Source organism: Rosa rugosa, chromosome 1 (genome assembly GCF_958449725.1).
Source record: "Rosa rugosa chromosome 1, drRosRugo1.1, whole genome shotgun sequence".
In the NCBI taxonomy this organism is placed as follows: Eukaryota; Viridiplantae; Streptophyta; class Magnoliopsida; order Rosales; family Rosaceae; genus Rosa; species Rosa rugosa.
The window spans coordinates 26167306-26194422 of record NC_084820.1 but is presented as its reverse complement, the minus strand read 5'-3'; the positions used below and the strand labels follow the sequence as shown (position 1 = coordinate 26194422).

The 27117-nt window shown below is 37.9% G+C and overlaps 5 protein-coding genes across 9 annotated transcripts in view; 4 read left to right on the top strand and 1 right to left on the bottom strand.

Annotated features, from left to right (window-relative positions):
- Positions 1-297, top strand: part of LOC133724444 (putative disease resistance protein RGA3) — a 100952-nt gene extending 100655 nt beyond the window's left edge. For all 4 annotated transcript variants that reach the window (XR_009853679.1, XR_009853683.1, XR_009853682.1 and 1 more), the window contains one exon: positions 113-297. The gene's annotated coding sequence lies outside the window, so the exon portion shown is untranslated. The remainder of the gene's footprint in view (positions 1-112) is intronic.
- Positions 298-730: 433 nt separating this feature from the next.
- Positions 731-8358, bottom strand: LOC133724442 (S-adenosylmethionine carrier 1, chloroplastic/mitochondrial-like). 2 transcript variants are annotated; one of them, XM_062151179.1, is made up of 12 exons: positions 8249-8358; positions 7728-7835; positions 7396-7478; positions 7082-7158; positions 5771-5861; positions 5341-5394; positions 5170-5265; positions 4929-5018; positions 3827-3878; positions 2622-2683; positions 2315-2395; positions 731-1142 (listed from the first exon to the last, which is right to left on the bottom strand). In XM_062151179.1, exons 1-12 carry the CDS (start codon positions 8304-8306, stop codon positions 1017-1019), a joined length of 978 nt encoding a protein of 325 aa, XP_062007163.1. In that variant the 5' UTR covers positions 8307-8358; the 3' UTR covers positions 731-1016. The 2 variants fall into 2 exon arrangements, with proteins under 2 accessions (XP_062007163.1, XP_062007164.1); XM_062151180.1 differs by lacking the exon at positions 4929-5018.
- Positions 8359-11911: 3553 nt separating this feature from the next.
- On the top strand, positions 11912-14511 carry LOC133725264 (uncharacterized). Its single transcript, XM_062152454.1, has 3 exons — positions 11912-12055; positions 13190-13784; positions 13877-14511. Exons 1-3 carry the CDS (start codon positions 11912-11914, stop codon positions 14509-14511), a joined length of 1374 nt encoding a protein of 457 aa, XP_062008438.1.
- Positions 14512-21591: 7080 nt separating this feature from the next.
- Positions 21592-23427, top strand: LOC133725001 (glucan endo-1,3-beta-glucosidase 8-like). Its single transcript, XM_062151997.1, has 2 exons — positions 21592-22040; positions 22172-23427. The coding sequence occupies exons 1-2, from the start codon at positions 21706-21708 to the stop codon at positions 23274-23276; spliced, it is 1440 nt and encodes a 479-aa protein (XP_062007981.1). The 5' UTR covers positions 21592-21705; the 3' UTR covers positions 23277-23427.
- Positions 23428-24460: 1033 nt separating this feature from the next.
- On the top strand, positions 24461-26865 carry LOC133724984 (glucan endo-1,3-beta-glucosidase 8-like). The gene is made up of 2 exons (XM_062151972.1): positions 24461-24959; positions 25682-26865. Exons 1-2 carry the CDS (start codon positions 24619-24621, stop codon positions 26775-26777), a joined length of 1437 nt encoding a protein of 478 aa, XP_062007956.1. The 5' UTR covers positions 24461-24618; the 3' UTR covers positions 26778-26865.
- The last annotated feature ends 252 nt before the right edge of the window (positions 26866-27117 follow it).

The window sequence follows — 27117 nt, the reverse complement described above, 5'->3', positions numbered from 1 at the left end:
TTAGTACCAAAAGAATGCGAAATTTTATTCATTACACCATATATTATAATCAGAAATGATTCTTATAACAAGCAAGCTAGCTACCTGATTTTCATAAACTTTTAACATGTAGGCTTTCCAGCAAAAGCATGACTGCCGCCATTGGAGGTGCTTCAAAGTGAAAAAGTCCTGCACTGCTGTATTGTTTATTTGTTTTATGCTTGGATCATGTTCGAGCTTGGAATTAGAGAGATGTTGATGAACTCAAAAGTGATGTGTGATAAAGCAATGAGATTGTTTGAGTAGCTTCATTTGTGATGGTGTGATTTTACTGTATGATAAGGTATAAGCCGGAATGTTTCAAAAACTTGGGAAATGTATAGTCGAATTTGAAGCTGATCAAACTTTAAATTATTATAATCATATGTGGGAGGCAGCCAAGCTTTGAAACGAAAGACATCCACTTTTGAGATGGTTATTCCTGAATTCCCTGGCATAGGCCATGTTTGTGAGGATGCCCCTGTTGGCAGAGCCGATTGAGGACTCTGATACAGAGGCGTTATGTCAATTTACCGGTCGTAGTGTTTAAATGGTGATCAACAGTAGTGTTTAAATTGTCAATTTACCGGTTGTAGTGCTTAAATGGTGATCAACAGTATTGAGGTGATGGATGTTGCTAACCATTTATTGTAAGAAGCAACTTAATAAAGATGCAAGGCATGAATAGGAAAATACATAATGCAATGGGGAATGGAAAAAGAAAAAGGTGCAAAGGAAATTTATATAACAATGAAGGAAATGGAAATGTGTTCGACCAGTAATAAAATTATTCACTTTCTGGTACAAGCTAATGACAATTTTGGCTCTTTGTACAGAAAAAATTAAAAAAAAAAAAAAGAAATAACAAGACATTATAAAAGCCTATCAAAGCTGATGGCAAGATTTTCAAACTACCACCCAAGAAGTAATTTTAATGCCGAAGGCATTTCACACACTAAAAGTGAAGAACATAAAGGATCCCTTAGTTAATCTACAAGTTAGTCCTGCTTCGTGTCTTCACCAACTGTTGGTCGTCTCTGAGCAAGCAAGCGCTTTGTTCTCTCGAGAACACCAAAAAAGATTGAACCGCCAATCCCTATCCACAGCACTCTTGGTCCAATACCCTGAAGTAAACATATATGTAAACAAAACTGGAATCAATCAGATTGCCTCCGGCAACAATCACACCATACCCTGATTTGTAATGACTTGAGGGGACCATAAATTCATTAAGTTGTAATAACATAAGAGAACTTCCTGATTAGTAATGCCAGGAAGGGGATAATGTTAGTCTAGGCATATCTATACAAACCAAGGGACTACTAGTCTCTTTTGTTTTTCCTTTTCTTTTATTGAAATTAAGGACAAGTCTTTATGGCCCCAGGAAGGAGGACACTAAGAGGCCAATTTCTACCAGCACGGTACAACTTATTCTCTGTCTCGTGCATTTTTTTTTTCATTCACAATAAAACCTCCATCACACGACTGCTTTCATGCTATGAGATTTAAACAAAAACTGGTAAGCAAAAGCAACGGATAAAAGTGAAATAAACAAGTCTGGTGTTCTCAAAACAATTTTGAGTATGAAACAATCAACACCATAAAACAGAAATGCCCATCCGAAAGGTTTTTGGGCAAATAGTTTGGTAAGAATGGGTTAATGGATCTGCATGTGAGAAAAGGGCAGAGAACAGAGGTTATTTTATAAAATATGAAGTTGTTGATAAAGAGTGAATTTCATTCCCTAAATATAAATGCCTGAAAATAACTTTCTAAACTCTGACAGATGTTCAAAGCCCAATCTCAGAACCCTATCCCAAATGAACCCACCTCGTCACACCTAGCTCCCTCAAAGATATAATTATTCGTTCCATCCACACAACCCACAAAGATGCTATCATATCACATCTTCCCAATACAGATTCCCTCTTTGTGGCCAGCAAAGAGCGTATATGTCTCTGCCAACAATGCATTACATGAAGCTGGGTTATCTGAGTGCACATTTTACTTCCCGTGTCACCATATTGATGTTATAGTCAAATATAAGTCAAGTCAGCATATTAGTGAGGTCGAGTCAAAGTAACTACAAGATTCTTGATGAACAAGGCATAAGACTAAACAATCAATTTCACTTCCCCTAAGAAACATAACTTACAAGAATTGAAGAAAAAACAAACTCAATATTAAGAGCACAACATTTTGCATAATTGTTTAAATTTTCAAGGACTCCAATAGATGCATAGCAATCATATTTTATATTTCTATATGACAAGGGATATAAAGGCTCAATGCATACCTTCAAAAGAGCGGGAGGTCCTTCTTCCCTCACAATAGTCTGAACACAGTCAACAATTCCTTTGTACTGGTTGGCAGATCCCTTTTGAAAAAAAGGAAAGAAAAAGGAGAGCAAACAGTTGGAGGCAAATAGCGTAGTTAGTTATCAATTTTGATTTGGCCTCGACTTTACAGCCCCTCATATATATGATAGACAAAAATATGGGACCGTTGCAATAAATTTCAGGCTTTACCACCAGGGCACACATATTATTTGGAAGTAACATCACGGGGAGACAAATATCATGCAGAACAGCAGATGGCCTTACCTGTACCATTAGTCTGGTTTTAATCACATCAAGGGGAGTGGTTATAGCTCCAGTTAATGCACCTAGAAGAGTTAGATGTTAAATGTATCAGATAATTGCTTTAGGTATAACAGATGGATAATTAAGTTAACTCTTCATAGTAAAAGAGAATGAGAAGTACTCTTCTATGAAGACAATCGGACAGACAGGAACTCCTCCCAACCAAACTAACCCAATTAAAACTCAGAACCATAGACATAAAGTAATTTTTTTCACCAAAACTTATCATATTAAACTCACAATACATAAGAAAGACAACGCACTATTGTTATCTGATTATCCTATGTTGCCAACATTAAGTGCTCAGAGATAGTATGATACGACTTTAGTACTCTATTACAGTTTATGTAAGAATTATTTGATCGTACACAGAATACTGTATATCTGCCAAGTCATTCTGGAGCTACACAAGTCAATATGAGGAGCTGAATTAGTAAAAACTCATTTTAGAATATCTCATGTTGTGACAAATACTAGTAGTCATCCTAATATCACCCCATGTAGGCTGAGGAGTAGTCATGGCAGATTGGCAGACTTGAGTTGTCAGGCCCCAATGAGGACGGAAGAATTTCAACAGGGGAGACCTTAGCACCCTAATTTTGTCTATATGGGACTCTGAATTTGGGTGAGTTCCAGGTCGAGAGTTCTATTAAGTCGGTCTATGTATATAAGCTATTACAAGAAACTCCATTCGTGACATGGCCTTTTGGGTGTTACATCAATGTGCCATGAAGATCTCCATATATGTGAAGTTGTGGACTCTTGAGTCTCTCATTTGCTAAGGATAATACCAGCTATTATTAACATCAGTATCTGATGCAGTAATATTTTACTGACTGAATCATACTGCGCAGCACACTTGGTAGGCATGCATGGATCATACTTAATAGATATGGCATAATATCCTGATATTGTTTGGAAACATTAATGTGTACCCCATTTGTAGGTAATAAGCTATGGACTAGTGTGAAATTTTTTTCTCTGAAGCCAAAGTTCACACTCCTTAAGAGTTGCACTCAGACAAGAGAAACCAAAGGCGCGCACTGGATTCGCATTATGCATGTTAAAGAAGATCCCACAACCATCCCCAAAGAGTTGACAACACTTAAAATAGAATAATATGATCGCTGATTTCCTATGAAAGGGGAGAGTTGAAAGCTAAGTACCTGCAAAAGCTCCAATTATAGCATTCTCAGGATCGTTGAGCTCTCTCTTTGCCTGATAAAAAGAGAAGATCAGAAAGCTAATTATAGATATCAAGACGAAGAAAATGAATATACAATACAAATCATTGTTACATATATGTATATATACACACCGTGTATTTATACGTTATAGAAGCATCAAGATGAGGCCTGTTGTCTGACTCACATGCACAATTTTTGTTATATAAGTCATGATCTCATGTTACATAATCATAGATTATTGCTCATGGAAGGGCTACCACTTGTGCATTTGGCTTGGAATAGAAAAACTAATGTTTGTGACTCTCCCATTGGTATATTACTGGGGAAGTAGAAAGGGCAGAAAATTGTTTCATGACTACTTGTTCAGAGTTTAGGAAATTCCACTTTGGGAAATTGACAAGCAAGTATTCTTTGTGATCTTCAGAATTTAAGGCTTCCACTTTTGGCTGTTTTTATGCAGATTGGGGAGCTGATGTATTTTTTTTTTTTTTGGGGGGGGGGGGGGGGGGGGGGGGGGTTGTGTCTGATGGTAATTTCTCATGTTTAACCCATTTTAATAAAAGCTTCCATCTAAAATATACAACTCAAAGGTGAACTGAAAATATAGATAAACAACACAACTGCAAAACAACACAACTGCAAAACACATGGCAACAGAATTGAACAGAAAGAGGCCAGAGACTCAAGCGGAAGAATAGAATTCTAGACGTGGTATAACACATGTAAAGAAAGCAACATCATGAAAATAACTGCAGGGAATACTTTTTGGATATGGATTTTTCTTATAAGATCTGAGTGGAATACAAATCAGAAGAGAAGGTGAGCTCTGACCTACATATCCGACCTTTTTGGATAAGGATTCAACCCAAAGGAACTTGTCTTATTTATCACACGTGGAAACACATCCTAGATATCATCCATAACGAACATGGTTAAGCACAATGGTGCTACAGAAGCATCAACCCCATAGTCGACAGTTCGTGCATCAAGGCTATAAATCCAAACAGTACTAGGCATCATAAGTTTACCAATTATTTACTATAATCTGCAAGCATATAATAGGCAAAAAGGAGGAGCTTACCGCCACTTTATAACCTATCCGAAGCTGCTCATATAGACAAAATTGAATTGCATCAAATGGCAAATCTCGCAACAAAAATGATCCGTATCCCTACCATCTCAAAAAGATAAAGAAAGTTAATATATTGACAATAACTTAAGAAACACAACAGAGAAGTAATTTGTTTCTTTTATATATAGGAAAGAGGGAAACAAAGTATGAACTAGTATGATTATCCACAGTGGAAAGTGGAAACACCTACCGCATAGAGTCCTTTGAAGCCCTCCTTAGCAGCAATAAGGCGAACAGCAGCAGAGGCGGATGTGAATTGCCCCGTTTGCATCCTTTGCTTTACAACCTAAAAAGTATTAAAGAGAAAGAAGGTCAGGTCAAGCAAATTTAGGCATGGACTGAGTACTATAAACTACTCTACCTCCGTTGGAACACGAATGAGCGAAGCCGCAATGCCTCCACAAGCCCCCGCAGTCTACATAAAGTATGAAAAACAAAATTTGATTCAGAAAAGAAGTTTACATTGCCAAATTGTCAGCTGAAGAATTGAACAACCACATAAAGGATTTCCATTGAAGACAAGAAACAGAATGTTTTAATTAAGGTAGATGATAAACCAGTACTTCACATAATGTAAAATATAAGAAAACCGATCCCAGGAAGCATGCATCAAAATGTTTTTGAGGATTCAGTGGTGTGACGACCAAGCATCCTGAGGCTGACAGCAACACTGTGTGTGCTGTCAAAGACCTTCAAACAACAAGCTCAGTAAACTTGTCAGACCACTCAATCATCATGTCCTATCGAGAATACATAAAACATAAAGAAAGGAAGAGACAAGAGTCGCTTACAAAATGAGCTAAAGCGCTTAGATTTTCAGGAAACATCTTTAACAATTTCTGCTTTGTAGGTTCATAAACTCCAACAAAAATTGCAGAAGCCCTGTACATAAACAAATAATTATCAAACATAAATTAAATTCTTTTACACGGTAAACATATTCAAATTACTATCTAAAAGTATAACTGATAGGGTAACCAGAATGATAAATGAACTCATATCACCGAACCCAAATGAAAGCAAATTCTCAGCAGTTGAAATTGCAAACGCAAAATCAACATCCTTTATTTGACAAAAAAAAAAAAATCAACATCCTTTAAAAAGGTTGGAAAGCACATAAAGCATGGATAGCATGCCCAGGCAAGCTCACACATACCAAGCATGAAAGCAAGGATATGTGCATTACATACACAAATACACCCAATACACACACACACACACATAGAGAGAGAGAGAGAGAGAGCAGAGAGCACATAAAAATTATCTCCTATCAACTAGATTTCTCGCCCATATTTAAATTTGAAATGACAAATTTATTACAGAAAGAATGAATTGCAAAAGCAAGATTGACAACAAGACCATGAAGATCATTGCAACTAGAAACCTAAAAAAGTCACCCCAAACTGGACAACAGCATAGTTCAACATAGCAGTGTAAGCAGACCAATGTAGGCAATTTTTTTTTTTTTAAATAGAACTAGAAAAATCAAACAAGTGAGAATCAAGTAAATACTTTTATCCTTCTTTGATACTCAGAAATCCTGCAAACCTGATTCACGGACCCAAGCTCAAAACTGGGGCCTCTTGCCGAACCCTACAATCTTCAGGTGGCAGGAAACTCTAGCAAATACCTAGCTAGGTAATGTGAGAGGATTTCGAAGCCCATACCACATAAAAGCAAACCATGGGCCTAAAAGAGAATACTAAACTGAATGAACTAAAAGATCTTCATAAAACTGAATCAACAAAAAAAAATGAAAAATCAAATAAAAAGAGAGCAGTTTTTGAAATTAAAAGCATGTTGCAATAGCTGGTATAAATTGTTAAGACCCGCATAAGTCTATTGAGAATTTGGAATTCAAACAATCCACAATTTTATAATCAAAAAACCTATGAGACCATATTCTGAGAGCGCCCAACTCAAGACCAAGAAGCTATTTGTTCCGGACAATTTTGAATAATCAACAAACTAGTAAAACTGATCTGAAACATGAAATGAGTCATTTCTGGACATATTCTCAACAAGCCATGTCTGCATCATTATGATAAACATGGTCCTAGACTACTACTTAATATTGAATCAAGTACTCAGAAGGCACATACGGTAATACACCAGCAAGATTTCCAGCCAATCCAGAATAAAGTCCCTTCAAGACTATTTTCCCTCCACCACGAGCAGCCTGCAATCAAGAAGTGGAAAGAAGATAAAAAATAATAGTAATAATAATAACAATAATTAAACTGAATGCGAGAAACAACATTAATCTAGATTAATGATTTCCTGAGCCATTGTAGCTTTTTCTATCCAGAAAAAAAAAATTAAAAAAATGAAAGATTGAAGAGACAGAGGACTAAGAGATAACTGTGTCTAACAAAACACATAAGTTAAGTTAAATTTATTTGCATAGTTAACCTGCCTGCAATCTTGTCTTTATAGTATCAATGGGATATAAAGCTGTTTCAACAACAACACCAGCTGTACCTCCTGCTATAACACCCTCTGCAAAATCCACCAGAGAAGCTAAATCACGATTAAAGTAGGAAAGTAAATAGTTTATCCATTCAATATCTTATAACTAAAGGTCTTTTGAAGATATGAAGGATGGTCTATACTTTACATAAATACAAATCTTTAGAGCAGACTTCTCACAATCATCAACTCAAGGAATCAAATTAATAACAATGATGACTGCAATCTAGCATTCAATGCATATGTAACTTCAACAATAATGCACAGTAGTACACATACCAAATAAAGTACGTAAGAAATCAAATGGCTTATCGTCCTGCATGCTGACAGATGCAAAAGACTTCCGCTTTGCCATAGTAACATTCTGAAATTTCTTGCTACATGCATCTGCAAAACCATATTACCTGTTCAATAAAAAAGCAACAGCATACAACTGCATCTATACATCATTCCTATATCCGAAAGCCAAAGAACTTTAACTATTCTTCAGTAAACCAAATAAACTTCACTTAACTGAGGATAACGCTGAAAGAGACTATATCAACTATTGTATACAATCTCCTCAGTTAACATTTAACCCGCAACCGAAAAATGGATGTCACAAATTCTAAGATAGAAGGCTATGAGTCTCTCTAAATTACAAAATAAAATCCAAAATTCCACAATGCGTGATGGGTTTTAACAAAGGCTTAAACTTTGAACAAGGCCTAGAACACATCAGACCCAGAAGCGGGGCATTTCAGTAATTGGAGTCACCGGACAAAACACACAACATCAGCAATCTAGAGAGAATGGTTTACCTGATGAAGAAGCTCCGGCAAAGCTCTCCGAATTGACTGCCAGAGTAAGAGGACCCATTGCGGCCCGATAATACCTGTCGAAACAACCATGAAATTGTTAAAGAGTTGCTGACAACATTGCACAGAGAAACTGAAAAAAAAAAAAAGGCTCAAATCTTTACCACCAAATTAGGAGTGCAACACAGAAGAGATAGAGAGAGAGTGAGCTGTAGCAGCAGTGGTAAAACGAATGAGCGGAGCCGGCAACGCTTATAGCTTCTGCACTTGTAGTATGCCAAACGAGAAAGTCTTGCGTAGGGCGTAGGGGACACGTGGTACGGATTAGCCAATTAGGTTTCTAGTAGGGGGTATTTTAGGTATTTCATTTTAAAAATACAGGGAATTTCAGAATAGATATAAAATTTAATGGGTTTTGATTGGGCAGCGTGGTGCGGCTGCCATATGTAAGAATTTTTCATGCGAAACAAGTGCCACAACACTATAACAGCCCTTTCAATCCCTCCTATCTTATGCTATTCTTTACACGAGAAAACAAAAGTTGAGTTTTTTATTTTTTTTTTCTTAATTAAACGATGGGGGATTATTTATTGACTCTGTTTAGACCTCTCAATTTTTTTTTTTTTTTGGTTACAAAGGGACCTAAAGAGGCCTAGAAAACAGAACAAAACTAAAAATTAGCTAAGCATGACCACTAGAAGGTCCGACACCAGATCTTCTAACTCTAGTAGCTCCATCAAAATCTTCAAGAAAAACATTAGCAGCATGAACAGGAGGAGCATCAAATTCGATGACTCCATAAGCATGATCAATGCTATTCTTTGCAAGGCAATCTGCCATCATATTGCATTCACGATAGATGTGCTTTAGGAAGAAAGATTTAGACCTCTCTATTTAACATTTAGACGTCGTCATTTTTTTGAAATTTTTAAAAATTCTAATTTGCCCATAAAGAAAAAGAAACATATTTCAACCACCAAGATTGTTGCCCGTACATCACAACGATGAGGAACGGATTCAAGTTTGAGAGTTCTTTCTTAGTTACAAGATAAAAAAAATTTATGTCTTTGATCTCCGAACCATGTGATTAGGTAAGAACAACAAAAAGAGAATGAAAGAAAATCTTCTTAATTTTTTTTGTTCTATCTTTTGCAACTATTAAGATCATTGCTTTGGTTTATGGGTAAAGATTATTGAAAACTCAATGAACTTTTGGGCTCAAGCTTCTGCTATTTCTTTTAATTGATTTTCCTTTTGAATTTTTTAGTTAGTTTCATGAGGCTTTGATATTTTTCCTAGACCAACTTTTTGATCATATATCTACATCTTGACCGTTCAGTTTTTAGGTCTATATGAGTAGATTACTTCTGCAAATTTTCAACCAAATTGATGATCGTTTGGGTATTCATAATTGCGATTTACAATTATACATATAAACGATTCATTAAAAACGGACAACTAGTCCAAAGAAATACAAACAGTCCCACGAGGAGATACATACAACAGAAACAAAGGGTCCAAACATAGCCCAGACAATCTAGCGAAACAAAGACCCAGCCCAGGTCGGTGGTTACCGAAAGCCACACAGAACACGCCTTCGCCATTAGGGAATCCGCCGCCGTCGGAGAGCTTGACATGGATCCTCCACCATCTTCCTTCCCCTGCTCGGTCGCATGAAGCTTGCAAGCCTTTTATCCGACACCCATGGTGGAATCTTCACCGATCTCCCCACACACTTGTCCCTCGAAGGGACTGGGTCATTCTAGAGTCCATAACATCGTACGGTTTCGGGGACTTTTTTCTAGCGAAATAGAAGGTTCATACTTGTTGCGGTTGGCCAAGGAAGGAATAATGGGTTTTGGATTTGGGTAGGGTGGGTTGAAGAAAAGTAAGAAAAAGGATGGGAGGGGGATTGAGGTGATGACGCCGACAACAATCTCCATGGATAAGACTGGATCTCTGTGGTTGGGTTGGGAAAACAAGCCGCAAAACAAGAAGCTAACTACCGGGACTAGCTGCCCGACCGGCAAACACACTCCCCCTACTCTCTAGCCGGTGATCAAGATCCGAAGGGATCCAGATCTAAGCCAGAGAGAAGGGGGAAGAGAGGACGAGGTCTACTTTCTCTCTCTAGCTTTTAGAGAGAAGGAAGAGAGACGGGGTATTGGTTATGATCTAGTTTGATACCTTAATAGTCATCAATTTGGCTAAAAATTTTCATAAATGATCTATATATTGGGACCTAAAAACTGAACGGTAAAGATGCCGATATGTGATTGAAAAGTGAGTCTCACTAGTGATCCCTTAAAATGACTAAAAAAAAAAAAAAGAATCCCTCACTATATATATATATATCTCGATCAGAAGAGGACATCCGCAGTGCAACAAAAGTGTGAATGCCCATCCTCACAGCTGCATTAGGCATCGACGGTGGCGTTGCTTTTGCCATGGGCATCCCAGACGGCGTCACCATTAAGATGAAGGCTAAGGTGATAGAGGTCGGAGGTCTGGGAGGCGTCGTCACCCGAAACTTCACACATGATAGAGGTCGACTGTAAATTCGTAGCCAACGAGTCCACCGGCAAGAAGAAGCTCAACAACGAGACCTGGTCTCCGTCCGGCAATAGCAGCGCCGCCATCGGTGCGTAATCGAGGCGAGAGGATGCACGATGACTCCGAATCTGCACCTTTTCAGTTTTGCTGAAGTCCTCTTCTGAACGGCTCCACGTGTGTGTACGCGCGCGCGTGTGTGTGTGTGTGTGTGTTTCTATATATCTATCTATCATGAAGACGATATGAACTTATCAATGATGAAGTTAGCTTGACCAGCAAGGAAAACCGAGGACAAAGTTGGGATGGTGGATATGTACCAAGGTGATGAAAAGCGTTTAGGATAAGTCAAAGCCACTTCACTCAGGCGAGTAATATGTTCCGCGATTTCTCTAGCCTTTTAATTTTTTTCAATAATGTTATTTGAATATCTTATTCAAATTGCATAGTGAATATATTTGGATGTGTACTAAGTATGAAAAATTGCAATTGAAGCAGTATTTGTTAAAGTCAACACAGTTGAAACTAAATGAAGTCGAACCAAATCAAAGTATCAAACTAGTTACCGCATTATGTCAGATATAGAAATTTCTAATTAACTTTGCTATAAAGAAAATGAAAAAACCGATGTCAGTTATGTCAGTGGTTATCGAGCTAATAGAAACCAGTCAACCTTTAATAAGAGGTGCTAGTAAAATTTTCACTCTTAAAGTTTTTTTTTTTGGTCAAATAACTCGTTCATTAGATGAAACACATATTACAAAGGTAAAACAAAGACAGTAGGAGTCCTAGGCCCAAAAACCTAATAGACAAACCCATAACTACACTAATACTAAATGACAAGCCGAAGCCCAAAAGCCCAAAATAACAGAAAACCCTAGATCTAAATCCACAATCTTCACTGCAACACAAGTTGGTCGCCGTGGTAGTACTCACGACCAAACGAGCTCCGACAGACTCTTGACTTCCAGAGGACAAATAACTCTCCACCATCATTCTCCACTCCGAAATTGCAAGCACAGGAATAACAATAAGAACAAACAAAGAACTTAGTAAAGGTAGTCGTGGAGGTGGAGACTACCAGCAGCACAACACGTCAACACCACTGGTCCGGCTATGTCCACAAGCTTCAGTGGTTTGCCAATACTGCTGCAATCTTCATATGTGAAGTTAAGTGAACAGATCCTTGTCGAGACTCTAAGGGTTGAATGTAAAGATGAGGTTGTTGAAAAAGAGAAAATTCGGATGAAAGACGAGAGGGTGAGGTGTATGAGATGGAGGAGGATGAGAGGTGTGGTAGTAGATCTGAAAATCTGATGAGAAATTGGGGTAGAACAAGGAGACATAGAATGAAAAAGAGACATCAAAACTGAGACCAAGCTCAGAAAACTCCACAGAGGGTGGAGAAACAGGAGAGCTGCTGACTCTCAAAACGGCAGAGAAGAGAAGGCTATTCACTCTTAAAGTTTGATAAAAAATTCTAATCCTTATTTCCAAAAGAAAAGCGAAGGAAAAATCTAAGAAAAAATAAAACTAAATCAACATTGTTCATAATGCCAAAATCAATGGTGATAATCAAACAGAACATTCTGGATACACTCCCCTAAAAACTAAACAACTTTGAGGTGTCCATTTGTCAAAATTAAAGTAGCCAAAAGGAATTCTTACTGAAAAGGCTGAGCCTCCCAGGTAGGCTGGGTTCCAAACCCCTTTTCAAAAAAAAGGAATTCTTACAAAAATGTTATTCTAGCAATTCTCAGTCTCTAATGTAAAGTGTATTAATTTTTTTGTTGTTTTTTGAATTATTGAAAGATAATTTATTGTAATTGAAAACTATAGAAAACAACTAAAAAAAAGAGTATATTGTGAATTTAGCAAATATATAAAGAATTTGTATCACTCTCTACATGTAGAGAGCGCCATATATACAAAAGTAGAATGGGGCTATAAAGACTTTTCGAGTCAAAAGAAATTTTTGGGATACCACATAAATTTGTATGCTCAAATGTACCAAAGAGATTTGGGAGACTGGTAGAGGTCAGTTTCCAAAGTAGCTAAAGAAGTAAGATAAAGAAATTGTTGAAAAACGAGAAGTTGAGTGCAAATCTTGTGAGTGTAAACTGTAAAGTTTATAAACAGCCAGATCAAATAAAAATGACTATTTTGTGAGGCAAGCTATTTCATACATTTGCACACTTATAGTATCATATGTTAATGAACTGAGGTAAGTATGTGTAGCAGACTCTCTATCTTAGCTCTTTAGCTATTTTAAAAAGCATACCTTATCATTTGATCATGTTTTATGTGAAAATTGTAAATAAATAGAGCAAGAGACAGCACACCATTCACACACAATCTGATATTGGCAAATCTCCTTCTTTTTCATATCTCCAGATCCAACACATTTCCTCTCCTTCCCTTATTTCAATGAAGAGATTGTGGGCTAAGTATCGACAATCTCGAGATGAAGATCATGAAGAGATGTGTACGACTAATGCTCTTGTGGTAGCAGTAGTCGCTGAAGCTGAAGCTTCCTCTCAAACACGACGAGGGGGTTCTCGACCGGGGCGTGCACCGAATGAGGAGCGATTTAGGGAATCAAGAGGGAAAAACATGATGGAATATTACTTTGTGGAGTGTCCAGTTTTCAGTGAAAAGGAGTTCCGGACACGGTACAGGATGAGTCACAATGTTTTCAACCGCATCTCCAGTGACCTTTGTCGCTATGACCGGTACTTTGTTCAGAAATCAGATGCTGCTAAGAAAGTCGGACTACTTCCCCAGCGGAAGCTGACATGTTCCTTAAGAATGCTTGCTTACGGTGCTGGGGCAGATCAATGCTTTGAGTATTGTCGGATGGCGAAATCTACCGCCATCGAGGCTCTGAAACGATTTACAAGAGGAATCGTTAATCTGTACTCGGCAGAATACCTCCGGGCTCCTACTCCGGCCGACCTCAGAAGACTTCTTGCCAAAGCTGAGAGAAGAGGTTTTCCTGGGATGATTGGAAGCATCATTGCCCAACAGGTTGGGCTGGAGAATACAGCAGTGGAAAACATGTGCCCACTATCATCCTCAAAGCAATCGCTTCTTATGCCTTCTTTGGAATGCCTGGATCATGCAACGACTTCAACGTGCTTGCTAAGTCCCCGTTGTTTGACGAGCTCATTGCTGGTCGAGCCCCTCAGATCCAATTTCAAGTGAATAACAGAATTCACAATTTAGGCTACTATCTCGCTGATGGTTCCTATCCGCAATGGGCGACTTTCGTGAAATTAATTCCAAGGCCTACACGACCCAAGGATCTGAAGTTTTCCCAGGTTCAAGAGGGGTACAGGAAGGATGTTGAAAGATGTTTCGGCATTTTACAGTCGCGCTTTAGTATTGTTCGAGGAGCGGCTCGTGGCTGGGATAGAGAAGACCTTCGATACATCATGCTGACTTGTATTATATTACACAACATGATAATCGAGGATGAAAAACCAGATGACAGCGATGAAGATTTGGAGTCCGATGAAGAAGAGGATAACAATATGAGGCCCAGGTTTGGGAAGGACCGACCGGTGATGACTTTGATCCTGTTGGTAGAGATGGTTATTATTTCAACGGATTCATGGATCGATACGATGCCCATTAGAAGTGCAAACAGTCACTCAAACCTTCAAGAAGATATGATAGAGCATTTCTGGAACATTCAAGGCAACCTGGAGATCTAGATCTGGTATAGGTTTTTTGGAATAATTGGCTAATATCTATGTTTTTTTTATGTTTGTGTGCTTTGAATTTAGCTTGTATTATGTTTTAGGAAGTTGGTGTGCTTTTAATTTGGCTAATGTCTATGTTTTTTTTAATTCAGTGTGATTTTAATTTGGTTTGTATTATGTTTTTTATGTGCTATGATTTTGAATATAAGGTATGTGCTTTAATATATAAGAGGAATTTTCAAATACAACTTTTATTTCATAAAATTTGTGCTTACATAAATGAAAAACTAGGAATAAGTACAATACAATTACACAACATGCATAATCACCTAATTATTCAAATCATGATCCTCATCCTCTCTAGGAATCCAATTTGTGTTTGAAGGGTCATCATTAGGGTTAGGGTTGGTGGAATCACCCGTAGAGAAAGGTGAAAATTGTGGTTGTGTAGGATATGATATCCCCCGGGGTAAGGTGATTGCGGATAGTATCCACCGGGATAAGGGGGTTGTGGGAATTCACCGGGGTAAGGGGGTTGTGGGAATCCACCGGTGAAGGGAGGTTGTGGGAATTCATCGGGACAAGGTGGTTGTGGGTATGCACTGAGTAAAGGTGGTTGTGGGTATGCACCGGGGTAAGGAGGTTATGGGTATGCACCACCAAAATTTGGTTGTGGGAATGCACCACCAAAATTGGGTTGCGGATAGTATCCACCCATAGAAGGTGGCGTCTGCTCGCCAAGATCTTCTTTCTCCGCTATCTTCTTTTGCCTTCTTGACCAATAACGCTTTTTAGTTGGCGTCATTTGACTTGTATCAATCTCCATAATACGTTCTTCCCTCTCTTTAATTCGCTCTTCCCTATCTTGTAATAGGAATGCCTCTTTTCGCATATCCATTTGCAATCGGATACATTCTCGTTGATTTTCCTCTTTGAGACTTCGAGCGAATTCCTCATCGAGTTTTTTCTTGCCAGCAGTTGCCTCTATTTGGTTGTTCGCTATACTCTCGACAGCGCTTGACAAAGGACTTTGATCTTTTGCTATCTTCTTTCCTTTCCGAATTGCTTTTTTCGCAGCCTTTCTTCCTTGAGGCCTCACATTAGGATCTGTAGTTTCACCGGCAATTACCTCATCTACATCCATGTCCAAGTTGATGGGAGAATTTTCAGCAATTGGTTATGTGTGCATATGTTGACTTCCTTCATTTGATGTTCCTCCGGATATATGGCAATGGATGTCTTTAAATTGTGCAAAGCCCTCCACAACAGCGTAACTATCAAAACTCTGAAAATTGTGTCTTATGGTCTTCCCTCTTCTCTTCATCCCGACATGCCACAATTTATGTGCTTCATCTTGCTACGTAATTAAAAAAAAAAAAAAATGCAATTAGTACAAATATAAACGCTATTATGAAGGGTCATCTATTATAAAGGTCATAATTTTAATAAGTAAGTATCTCACCGTTTTACAATAAAAATCAATAAGTACAAATATAAACATTGTTGTAATTACATCATTATTTATCAACTAATTATTTTAATTATAACGAAAAACAATTACTACAATTAAAACGATTTTATAATTACTACATTATTTATCAAGTAATATTTTACTATAATGTATCAACAAATTAAATGATTTATCAACAAATACATACCTCATCAACCGCATTCGAACCGCTCTTGTACCAATTTTTCGCTTGCCTTAATGCACAATGTCACTCAAAGAGTTCAACCTTCAAAATTTTCCACCTTCCCTGCAAAGAGGAAGCTGATCGGCTCTTGGGCCAATTTGCGACAAAGTGTCGCTTCACGCGCCTCCATAAGTCGTTTTTTTTTCTGATTTGTGCCCACTGCCGGATTTTGGCTTACAGCTTTCCAAGACTTTCACAATTGAACATCTTCCTCATCTGTCCATCTCCTTTTCTCTTCGGTATTATCATCTTCACTTTGATCTCCCTCTTGTCCGGCCACTGGATGTGTGTTTCCCCTTTGTTCGGCCATATTGGATATAAACAAATTTGGATGATGAGAGCTATATGAAGAGGAGGAAGGTGTAACTATGAAGTATAATTTTTTGGGTGTGAGATGTAAAAAAAATGGTAGGTATTTATAGATAAATTTTTAGAATTTTTTACAATTTTTTTTTCTTACCGTTACAACCCTATATATACATATTAATTCCTAAACCGTCGGATCTCAACATTAATTGAAACCAACAGCCCAGATTAAAGGACCGTTGGTTTCAAATTTTATGTTCAGCCAACGGCTCTTGTGCACGTGTCGCTGCCCCGGCCCACTCTCTGTCGCTACGCGACAAAAAAATGCCGCACACGCGTTGTGGCGCTTCCTGCTTCATCCGTGTGTTCCACGCTCTCCTCCTTCGCGTCTCTCTCTGGGCATCAGTGGCTAACGTCACCCACTTGTGGTACTCGGGTCCAGCTGGCAGCTAGGCAGACTGGGTCAGGAAAATAGTCACGGGCTTGCCCTTTTTTTTTGGACTTGGTCATGCAAAGCCAAAACTTGGTTGGTGAAGCTTGGGCCGGTGGAAGCAAAATTTTCCTTCAGCTCGGTCACCACATCATCAATCCCTGCTAGTGCCCGGTCAAAACGAGACCGGTGGAAATGCTCATAGAAGAATTGGACATGGCTGATGAAAATTCGGAGTTCAGGTGTGTTGTTGATGAAATTAGAAGTTTAGGGACTAACATGAAGAATGACCAATAGTTCAAGTATGTAAACAGGAATTAATCCTACATTTAAACTATTGGGGTGTGTTTGGATGATAAAATTATGAAATCCGTAGAAATTTATAAATGATGGAATCTTTAACTCCATCAATCTAAAATTCCATTAATTGCAATTTCTATTTTTTTGTTGTATCTATTTAGGATTTGAAATGTGTAATAAATTAAGAAAGTTAAAATAAAATAGAAAAAAGCCTTGTTTTGGAAATGAAAATTGAATACTGCAAATGAATTCGTAAATGACACCTATTTTTGGTGGAAATTGAGGTGAGGAATTTAAATAATGATTCCTTCGTTTTCTTCCGCAGTGAATTTTAAATTTTCTAATTTGATAATGCCAAACGGAGGAATTGGCTTTGAGGAATTATGAAATCCTCACTTTCAATTAAATTCCATCATTTTTTTGCCTCATCCAAACACACTCTTGGTTTTTCATTTAATAAGTAACTTAAATTTAAAACTAACCAAAGTAGAAAGAATTGGTGTAGACGTATTGTAAAAAAATGACTAGTCAAAATGACTTTTTAGCTACTTTGGCTAAAATTTGACTAAAAAATGGCTAGCAGTGCTAAAGATACTCTTAGAGAGTATATATATATATATGTGTGTGTGTACGTAAAAACTTAGAGGGAAATGCTTGCTCTGCTAAGGTTTTGGCAGGCCACCGGCTTGCTTACCTTTTGTCATCTCTGATGGCTATATGAGGAGTAATCTCCCTAAAGTTGGCTCTGTTTGTTTGGGGGTTCGGGTTGGGTGGGTTTTCCTTTCTCTTCGATTCTCTTAATGGTGGAGAAGGTAGTCAAATCCTCCTCGATTCCACGACGATTGAAGGCAAATTGGAAGGGTGGCCGGGTTCGATCTCGATTTGGCGATGTAAAGTTGGTTTTAATGGGCAGGAGATTGACCATGGTGATAAGCTTGGAAAGGTTAGCGAGGTTCATGAGATGGTATGGCTGTGGATTTGTGGGAGCGGCAGATTGATCAGTGGTGGCACCGGTGGTGTTGCTCCGGGTTGGGGCCTCTCGTGCTCGGGGTTCTCTGTCTTTTATGTCAAAAATCTCGAGGTGAAAAGCTATCGCAGACCTGAGGCTGGTGGAGACGAGTCTGAAACTGCTACCAGCAGACTCAACGAGCGCAACGACAACGGTAGAGTGGTGGTTAGGCTGTCCTGCTTATTAGGTCTCCTTAGCAAATAGGTCTGCCTAGTTCTCAAGCCCTATATGGGTTTGGGTTATTGGGCTCGGATGGGGTTGAGACCTTGGTGAGTTAGGGTCATTGGACATGGCACCTAATTTTGTATTTGTTGAGATATGACGCCAAGGGCTTTCCTTTCATTTGCGCCTCTTGATTTTTTTATGGATGAATTAGAACTTCGTTGGATGTGCTTCATTGCTTCTTTAAAAAGGTTGAATTGTTTAGGTAAAGATTTTTTTGTCAGCCCAACGCAAGTATATTGTTATGTATGATTTTGCTAATCAATAAAAGAGTTATTATATTTCTTCAAAAAAGAAAAAAGAGTGTGTATTATTGATGAGCTTGAATTCAAAAAATCATTTTTATTTAATCTAGCTCATGGGGCTGACAAAAAGTCATTATCATATCTTTGGAACCGCTTTTATAATTTTTTTTTTTTTTTAATATTGGAGACTAATGATGTAATTGTGAGATATCCATGTCACATGAGTTTTGTGAATTTTATACACCAAAACATTTCTCTATTTGCAACTATGTAATGCGATCACCTATATTTAGGATTTAGGGATGACAAAAATCTCCATTGGAGATAATCTCTATTGGATCGTCAACCCTAATGCATGGGGGAGAAATTTTGGGATGGAGATCCATGATCCCCATTTTTAAATAGGGGATGGGGCTGGAATTCTCATCCCTAAACCCACCCCACAGTCCCACACTACAACAAAAGTGTCTCTTCATAGCATTTAGTAATAGTGTTTTTACTCAAAGTGCTATTAATTCAATTAATATTAATAGCTGTTTTCTTTGTAAACGCTATGAAAGAAGTTTAAAATAAGTAAAATACGGGAGCGGGCTTCTAAAATGAAATGCGGGCTTCAAAATTGAAAAGGGCCACTTCTCCTTCGTTTATAAAATTAAAACTATTTTTAACTTTGTATAAGAAAACATTTTAACTTAAGCTCTTCTTGTCCTCACATCTCTTCTCTCGTTCTCTCTTTTCTTCCTTTCTGTCATGGAACATGGTACGTCATCTCCCATTCTCCGTTTTTTCTTCTTTGTTTCCTCTATGTTATGGGTGATTATTTGGATTTAGGAAAATTAATTTGGGATTAATTTTTTAGGGTACGAGAATGTGAAATTGGGGGCTAGCTATGGTTTCAGTTTCTCAATTTGAATTTTGTTAACTGTTATCTTATATATGTTTGATTAATCTTAGTCTGGAGATATGATTAAGAGCATTAGCAGGACAATGAGCATCTTGGAGGCGCAGTTCTTGATGGCGAAGACGTCAAGGTGCCTAGTCTTGTCGGCGACGGCCACGCCCACGCCATTGCCCAGAATATAACCTGAGCCCTTTGTCAAATTGAACTACCGCAAACTATTCTCGATCTCCGCAAGCTCAAGATTTTATAGTGATCACGAGTTCAAGGTTATTTAACAGACTTAGAGCTAGCTCAAGGGTTGAAATGTTGGAGCAATTCAGGTAATGAAATTTGTTTGTTCTATATATATTTGCTCCTTGTTTGGTTTTTGTTTCTCTATTTGCATAGAAACTTTAATGCTTCAACAAAGCACCTTTAGCTTTGGCTTCTCAATACGTACAGTTGTATTCAGGGTTGTGGTCGATGGTTAGATTGTGCTTTAGCTTTGGCTCCTCTTATGATTGTGGTGGATGGCTAGATTGTGTTTCTTTGTTTGGTTTGGTAACCTCCATAAATTTAATGATTTATTTTTTTCTTAGCCTGTAATTGAACAGGGATTTTCTGTCACTGCAATGAGAATATAACCTGAAGGATTCATGGTGGTCAAGAATGAGGAGATCTAATCACCTTTAAACACTCTCAAATATGTGGCGAAGTGACTCAACATCGAAAGTTTTGGATCTGCTTTAGAGAAGTAATGGCGTAGTTTTATTCTTTATTTTATTTAGATTTGTATCAATAGTACACAAGGTAGGAAAACTTGTCCGCTTATGAATGCCAAAGTTTTGGATATGCTTTAGAGAAGTAATTGAGTAGTTTTATTCTTTATTTTATTTAGATTTGTATCAATAGTACACAAGGTAGGAAAACTTGTCCGCTGAGACAATGCAGTACGTAGGTGTGTAACTTTATGAATGTCACGTTGTATTTTGATTGTTTTGAGATTATTAATGAAAATAATGCACTTGTGATCAAATATTTGAGGACTTATTGTTGTATATCCATGTAATAGTAAGTGTATAATGCGTAAAGTATAGGATAGTAACCCTATCGAAATGCTATTAGATCATGAATAAATAGCATTTAAACAAACACTATGGATTATCTAAGCATAGCAATTGACTAAATGCTATGAAAAGTTTAACGATAGCGTTTGTAAAGTGCTATCGAAGCCTATACAATAGCATTTCTAAAACGCTATGGATGTTTAACTTTTCATAGTGCTTGCAGAATTGCTATGACAAACCCTAGATCTATTATAGCTTGGGCAGACATAGAGTTTACTAAAGCGCTATTGTATCCTACCATAACGTTTTTCGAATGCTATCAATGAGACTTTATGGTGTAGTGCCACCAATAGTACGTTTCTCTTCTTTCTTTTTTAATTAAAAAATATATATTTTGTGCCTACATTTTCTTTTGTGGTTTAACTTTATATTAAAATATATGTCTAAAAATTAGAAATTTAAGTTACTTTGATTTTAATTTTTGCAAGAAAATAAAGAACAAAAATGTTTGATTAATTAAATTCTTATTGGAGATCGGGGCCCGTATGGACGCCTTATCCCTAATGGCGATGGGGATGGGTAATCCCGGCCGATGATATTTATTGGGGATTGAAAAGGGCATCGATGGGGCGAAAAATAAACTTGGAGATAAGGATGGTATTGTGATCCCCATCCCTAAATCGCCTCATCCCTACCTATATTTAAGGCTTTCATTCCTAGATCTAGCTATATATCCTAGAAAAATGTATGGTCCAGAATTAGAAATAGGAACAAATAAATTGATGTGAGAAAAATTCACACCATAGCTTGTTAAAGAAAGAAGATATTTACACCTTGAATTTCAGTTAAATTTAGAAAATTGGTTGATTAGTTTTTCTAATTGCGACCACAAACCTAGCTCCATTGCGGCCGTCCAACCTCTATTAAACTCTTCCTTTCACCCCAAGTAAAGATCTCCCTGTTCCTTAACACATTTGCCCTTGGCCCTAGCCAATACAAAACTAGCTGCCATTGTAACTAGTTTCTCCCCCCATATTAGAACCGGCTCCCACCATGGCTCGAGCCGCGGTTCTTGTATGGCTCTTGTCGATGATGTTAGTCTCGATCGATCTTGCACAAGGTTATGGTATCAACTGGGGTGCAATGGCTACAAACCCTTTGCCTCCAAAGAAAGTTGTTGCAATGCTCAAGGAAAATGGGTTCAAGAAAGTGAAGCTTTTCGATGCAGATCCTTCAATGATGGACGCATTGGCCGGTTCAGGCCTTGAGGTTATGGTTGGGATCCCCAATGACAAGTTAAAATCACTTGCTAACGATTATGGAAATGCTAAAGCCTGGGTGAAAGAAAATGTGACCAGCTATTTGTATGATGGGGGCGTCGCTATCAAGTATGAATTCAATTGTTTAATCTAATGGCATGTCAATATTTTTAACCTTCATATTCCCAATTTTCTATTATATGTCTGGAGAAATAATTTCCAGTCCAATTTTTTGGTGCTGTTTCAACTTGATTTTACAGATATGTGGCTGTTGGAAACGAGCCATTCTTAACAAGTTACAACGGGAGTTTTGTTAAGACTACTTACCCGGCAATGCAAAACATTCAAAAGGCCTTGTATGACTATAGCAAGGATATCGGAACGAAAATAAAGGTTACCACTCCCTTCAATGCAGATGTGTATGAATCGAAATCAGACAAGCCATCAGATGGTCGTTTCCGAAAGGACATTAAGGATAGTATGGTGCAGATTCTAAAATTTCTCAAGGAAGCGAAGTCGCCATTTCTTGTTAACATATACCCCTTCCTTAGTCTAGCCCTCAGCTCTGATTTTCCCAGGGAGTTTGCTTTCTTTGATGATGGTGGCAAGGGAGTTCAAGACAACAACATCCAGTACAAAAATGTCTTTGATGCAAATTTAGATACATGTTACAATGCACTGAAACAGGAAGGTTTTCAGGATTTGGAAATTCAAATTGGGGAGGTCGGATGGCCTACAGATGGTAACAAGGATGCCAACATCAAATTGGCGCAGAAGTTTTATGATGGCCTGTTCAAGAAACTAGCAAAAGGGGAGGGAACCCCTCTTCGAAAAGGAAACCCAGAAGTGTACCTTTTCAGCCTTTTTGATGAGAACACCAAAAGTATTGCCCCAGGGGACTTCGAGCGTCACTGGGGCATATTTCGTTATGACGGACAACCTAAGTTTCCAATGGACCTCAGCGGAAAGGGGCAAAACCAAATGCTCAAGCCGGTAAAAGGGGTGGAAATGATGGACAAGCAATGGTGCTTATTAAACAGCGATGTGAAAAACTTGAGTAAGGCACAGGTCGAAAAGGACTATGCTTGCTCAAATTCGGATTGCACCAGCATTAAAAATGGTAGCTCATGTAGCTCTCTTGAACCGCATGACCAAATCTCTTACGCTTTCAATTCATTCTACCAATTGAAAAACCAAAGCGTGGAGGCATGTAATTTTAATGGGATGGGAACAAGGGTAACAGAAGATCCCTCAAAAGGAGACTGTCTATTTCCGATACAGGTAGAAAGTATTGCTACAGATATGGCTGCATTGAGTTTCTCCACAGGACTATTATTGCTCATGACCTTCTTCGCATTAATGTAAGAGAATAGATAGCCACTAGGTAGCCATATATACAAGTGATGTGTTGAAATGGGTAATATTATCTAAGCAATTTCTATCTGTATATACTCCTTTTGAACGGTTTTGAGTGTATACAAGGTTCTTCCTTAATGGCTATCAATTTTGCTGAAAATTTGCAAAAGTGATATACTCATATAGACCTAACAATTGAATGGTAGAGATGTTGATATGTGATCGAAAAGTGAGCTTAATATGCGATCCCTTAAAATGGTCAAAACAAGGGATCCCTCAAACAAATTCGGTTCGTTCATTGATTTAATCGAGTTCGATACCTTAACCCTCATCAATTTGGCTGAAAATTTGTAGAAGTGATCTATACATTAGGACCTAAAAACTGAACGGTTAAGATGTGAATATGTGATCGAAAAGTGGTTAAAAACTTGAAATCCGTTCCTAAGCTAAGGTAAGGACATCCTTAGCCAAGAAGGACTGTGTGTAAATATATATATATATATGCATGCATACTCTCTTTAGCCGTGCATGGTTGATAATGGTCAATTAATTAAGGTCAAGTTGATAATGGTACTGATCAATTACGGGAGCCCTAATTTTGCAACGTTTTAGGAATAAGATGATAAAACCGATAACTATTTTGATCGTTCAATTAAAGTAGGAGAACGGCTGAAAGACGAGAGGTGTCAGGAAGAAATTAGGGAGAACTGATGAAGAAATTGTAAATGACTGAAAAGATAGAGAAAATATTTGAAATTGATTTGTTTTTGTTTCTATCATTTTTCCTACTCATAATGTCTCATTCTTTCTTCCCCAATTTGGCTCGTATAACTTCTCTATCACGATCAGAAAAAGAGAAAAACTGAAAACAGTGAAGGTTAAAGCTTAACTTCCAAGAGAGAAACATCCGAAGAGACGATAACTTTATCCTATATTTGCAGCTTTCTTGCAGACCACACTTAAATTTTAGACTCTAGTTTTGAGGTCAGTTTCCAAGATCGTTAACAAGTCTAGAGACAGGTTTGACCCCAAATTAGACAAAGAGACCACAAGGAGAGAAAAATTTCACACCTTGAATTTCATCTACAATTCCGTTGCATATCACAAAAGCTACCGTTCGTCTATACTTGCTAAAATTAAATGATCACTTTCTCAATGCTTAAATAAGAGTGATGTCCTCCATCTTTGGCACTAATCAAAATCCATTGCCACCATTTACATTCTACAACTTGATCAAATTGCTCATGCACAACCCAGCTAGCTAGTAGCCCTAGCTAATACAACACTTCCGACCGTTGTTTTTCCCGTGCATATCTTTTCAGTAGCGCTCCATATCTGAGTTGCGGAAGCCATGGTTCGAGTCTCAATTCTTGTAACATGTGTAATCTGCCTAATGTTAGTGGTCTTCACAGACCATGCTCAAGGTTTAGGTGTCAACTGGGGAGCAATGGCGTCGCACCCTTTGGATCCCAGCAATGTAGTAAAAATGCTCAAGGACAATGGGATCAAGAGAGTAAAGCTTTTCGACGCAGAGCCTGCCACCATGAAGGCTTTGTCCGGGTCAGGTATTTCGGTCATTGTTGGAATTCCCAACGAAAAATTGGCCTCAATTTCTTCGGCTTACAAACATGCCCAAGAGTGGGTGAAAGAAAATATCACCAAATATGATCATAATGGGGGCGTTGATATCAGGTTTGGATTTGTATCTGTAAACTTTGTCGTTTTTAATAGCCACAATTTAGTGAAACTGTCAATTTGCCTCGCTTTTATTTTAACTAATTTTTGCATTTCTAGCTATTAGATATAGGCAATGTGCTCAACTCACTACTAGAAATTTCTCCATTCCACACTACTAGAAATTTCCCCATTCCACACTGATTTGAATTAGTCCCTATTGGGACAAAGCACACTGATAATAGTGGCTAATGCCATTAGTCACTATGCAGCTACTAATGAGAGATCAATCCCCTCTATTGCAGGTGCTATTGGGACAATCCACACTGTTAAAACAACAGTGGCATACAAAACCCAATGCAGCATATAACCTTTTTCTCTCCCACTGTTATTGTATCAGTGTGTTTTCTCAATGCTACCAACATCAGTGGCAAAATTTGGTGAATATATAAAAAAAAATAACAATTTGGCCCACCAAAATGTAATGTATAATTCTAAAATATACTGTACAATTCATATACAACTTCAAATAAAATACAACATAAAAAATTGTGTACGTGTGTACACATATGTTTAAAACTTCTTAGCTTATTTCAAATATTAGAAAAAATAAATAGACATGCAAATTAACTGTCTTGCAAAAATCTGTAGCTGAAAATTTGAAACTCACTTGATCTTTTGTAGATTAACTTTTCTGTTTTTGAACATTGTTGATTAACTTTGGGTTTGTTTTATCACAGCTATGTGGCTGTTGGAAACGAGCCATTTTTAACAAGTTACAATGGGAGTTTTCTCAAGGCTACTTTTCCAGCATTGCAAAACATTCAAAAGGCCCTAGATGAAGCTGGCACTAGACAGAAAATCAAAGCCATAGTGCCCTTCAACGCTGATGTTTATGAATCTGCTTCGGACAAACCATCAGATGGTCAGTTCCGAAAGGACATCAAAAGTGAGATGCTCAAGATACTAGGTTTGCTCAAGAGCAATAAGTCTCCATTTTTCGTTAACATATATCCCTTCCTTAGTCTCCAGCAAAGCTCTCATTTCCCCAAAGAATTTGCCTTCTTTGATGGTACTAGCAAACCTGTTGAAGACAACAACTACCAATATACCAATGTGTTTGATGCAAATCATGACACACTTATTTGGTCACTCAAGAAGGTTGGCTACCAGGACTTTGACATAGTTATTGGAGAAGCCGGATGGCCTACAGATGGTGACAAGAATGCCAATAAAATTTTGGCCAAGAAATTCTATGATGGACTTCTCAAGAAATTAGCAAAGGCGGACGGAACCCCTCTTCGAAAAGGGTACTTGGAAGTGTACCTTTTTGGGCTCACTGACGAGGACAAAAAAAGTATTGCCCCAGGGGACTTTGAGCGCCATTGGGGCATCTTAGGCTATGAGGGAAAACCCAAGTTCCCGATGGACCTCACCGGGAAAGGGAACAATAACATGCTCAAGGCGGTACAAGGAGTGCAGTACATGGACAAGCAATGGTGTGTCTTGAACGGCGATGTTCGAAATGAGACTCTGTTAAAAACCGAACTCAGTTACGCTTGTTCTCAGACGGATTGCACATCTTTGGGAAGTGGAAGGTCATGCGATTTGGATTTGCCGGGGAAAGTCTCCTATGCTTTCAATTCTTTCTTCCAAAGCAGAGACCAAGACGTTCGGACCTGCAATTTTGATGGCAAGGGAACGATTACAAAGAACGATCCTTCTAAAGGAACTTGCGTATTCAATATACAGATTTACAGTGCGGGAGTGAGGCATCAAGTGACTTATGCATTGAGTATCTTTGCAGGACTAGTCTTTATGACTTTCTTACATTAATGTAAACTAAGCAAGATACATAATTTATATACATAATCGATTGTAATGTACTCATTGAGATCAGAGTAATTCACATTTTATGATCATTTCTTCTATAGTCTGTCTCTACAAATTTATGGCATTCGCTAAACTCGATTATTCATTATACATTATACCCTGGACGATTTAGTTCAGGGGGTCGTCTTGGGTACCTTGATGTATGCCATACCTTTATTTTTTTTTTTTTTAATAAATTAATGTAGTGGAAACCTATTGAACCGGTTAACAGGTTACCCACTTAAATGTTGACATGTGTCATTTTAAAAAATAAAATTTACTATATTAACAACACATTCTTTCG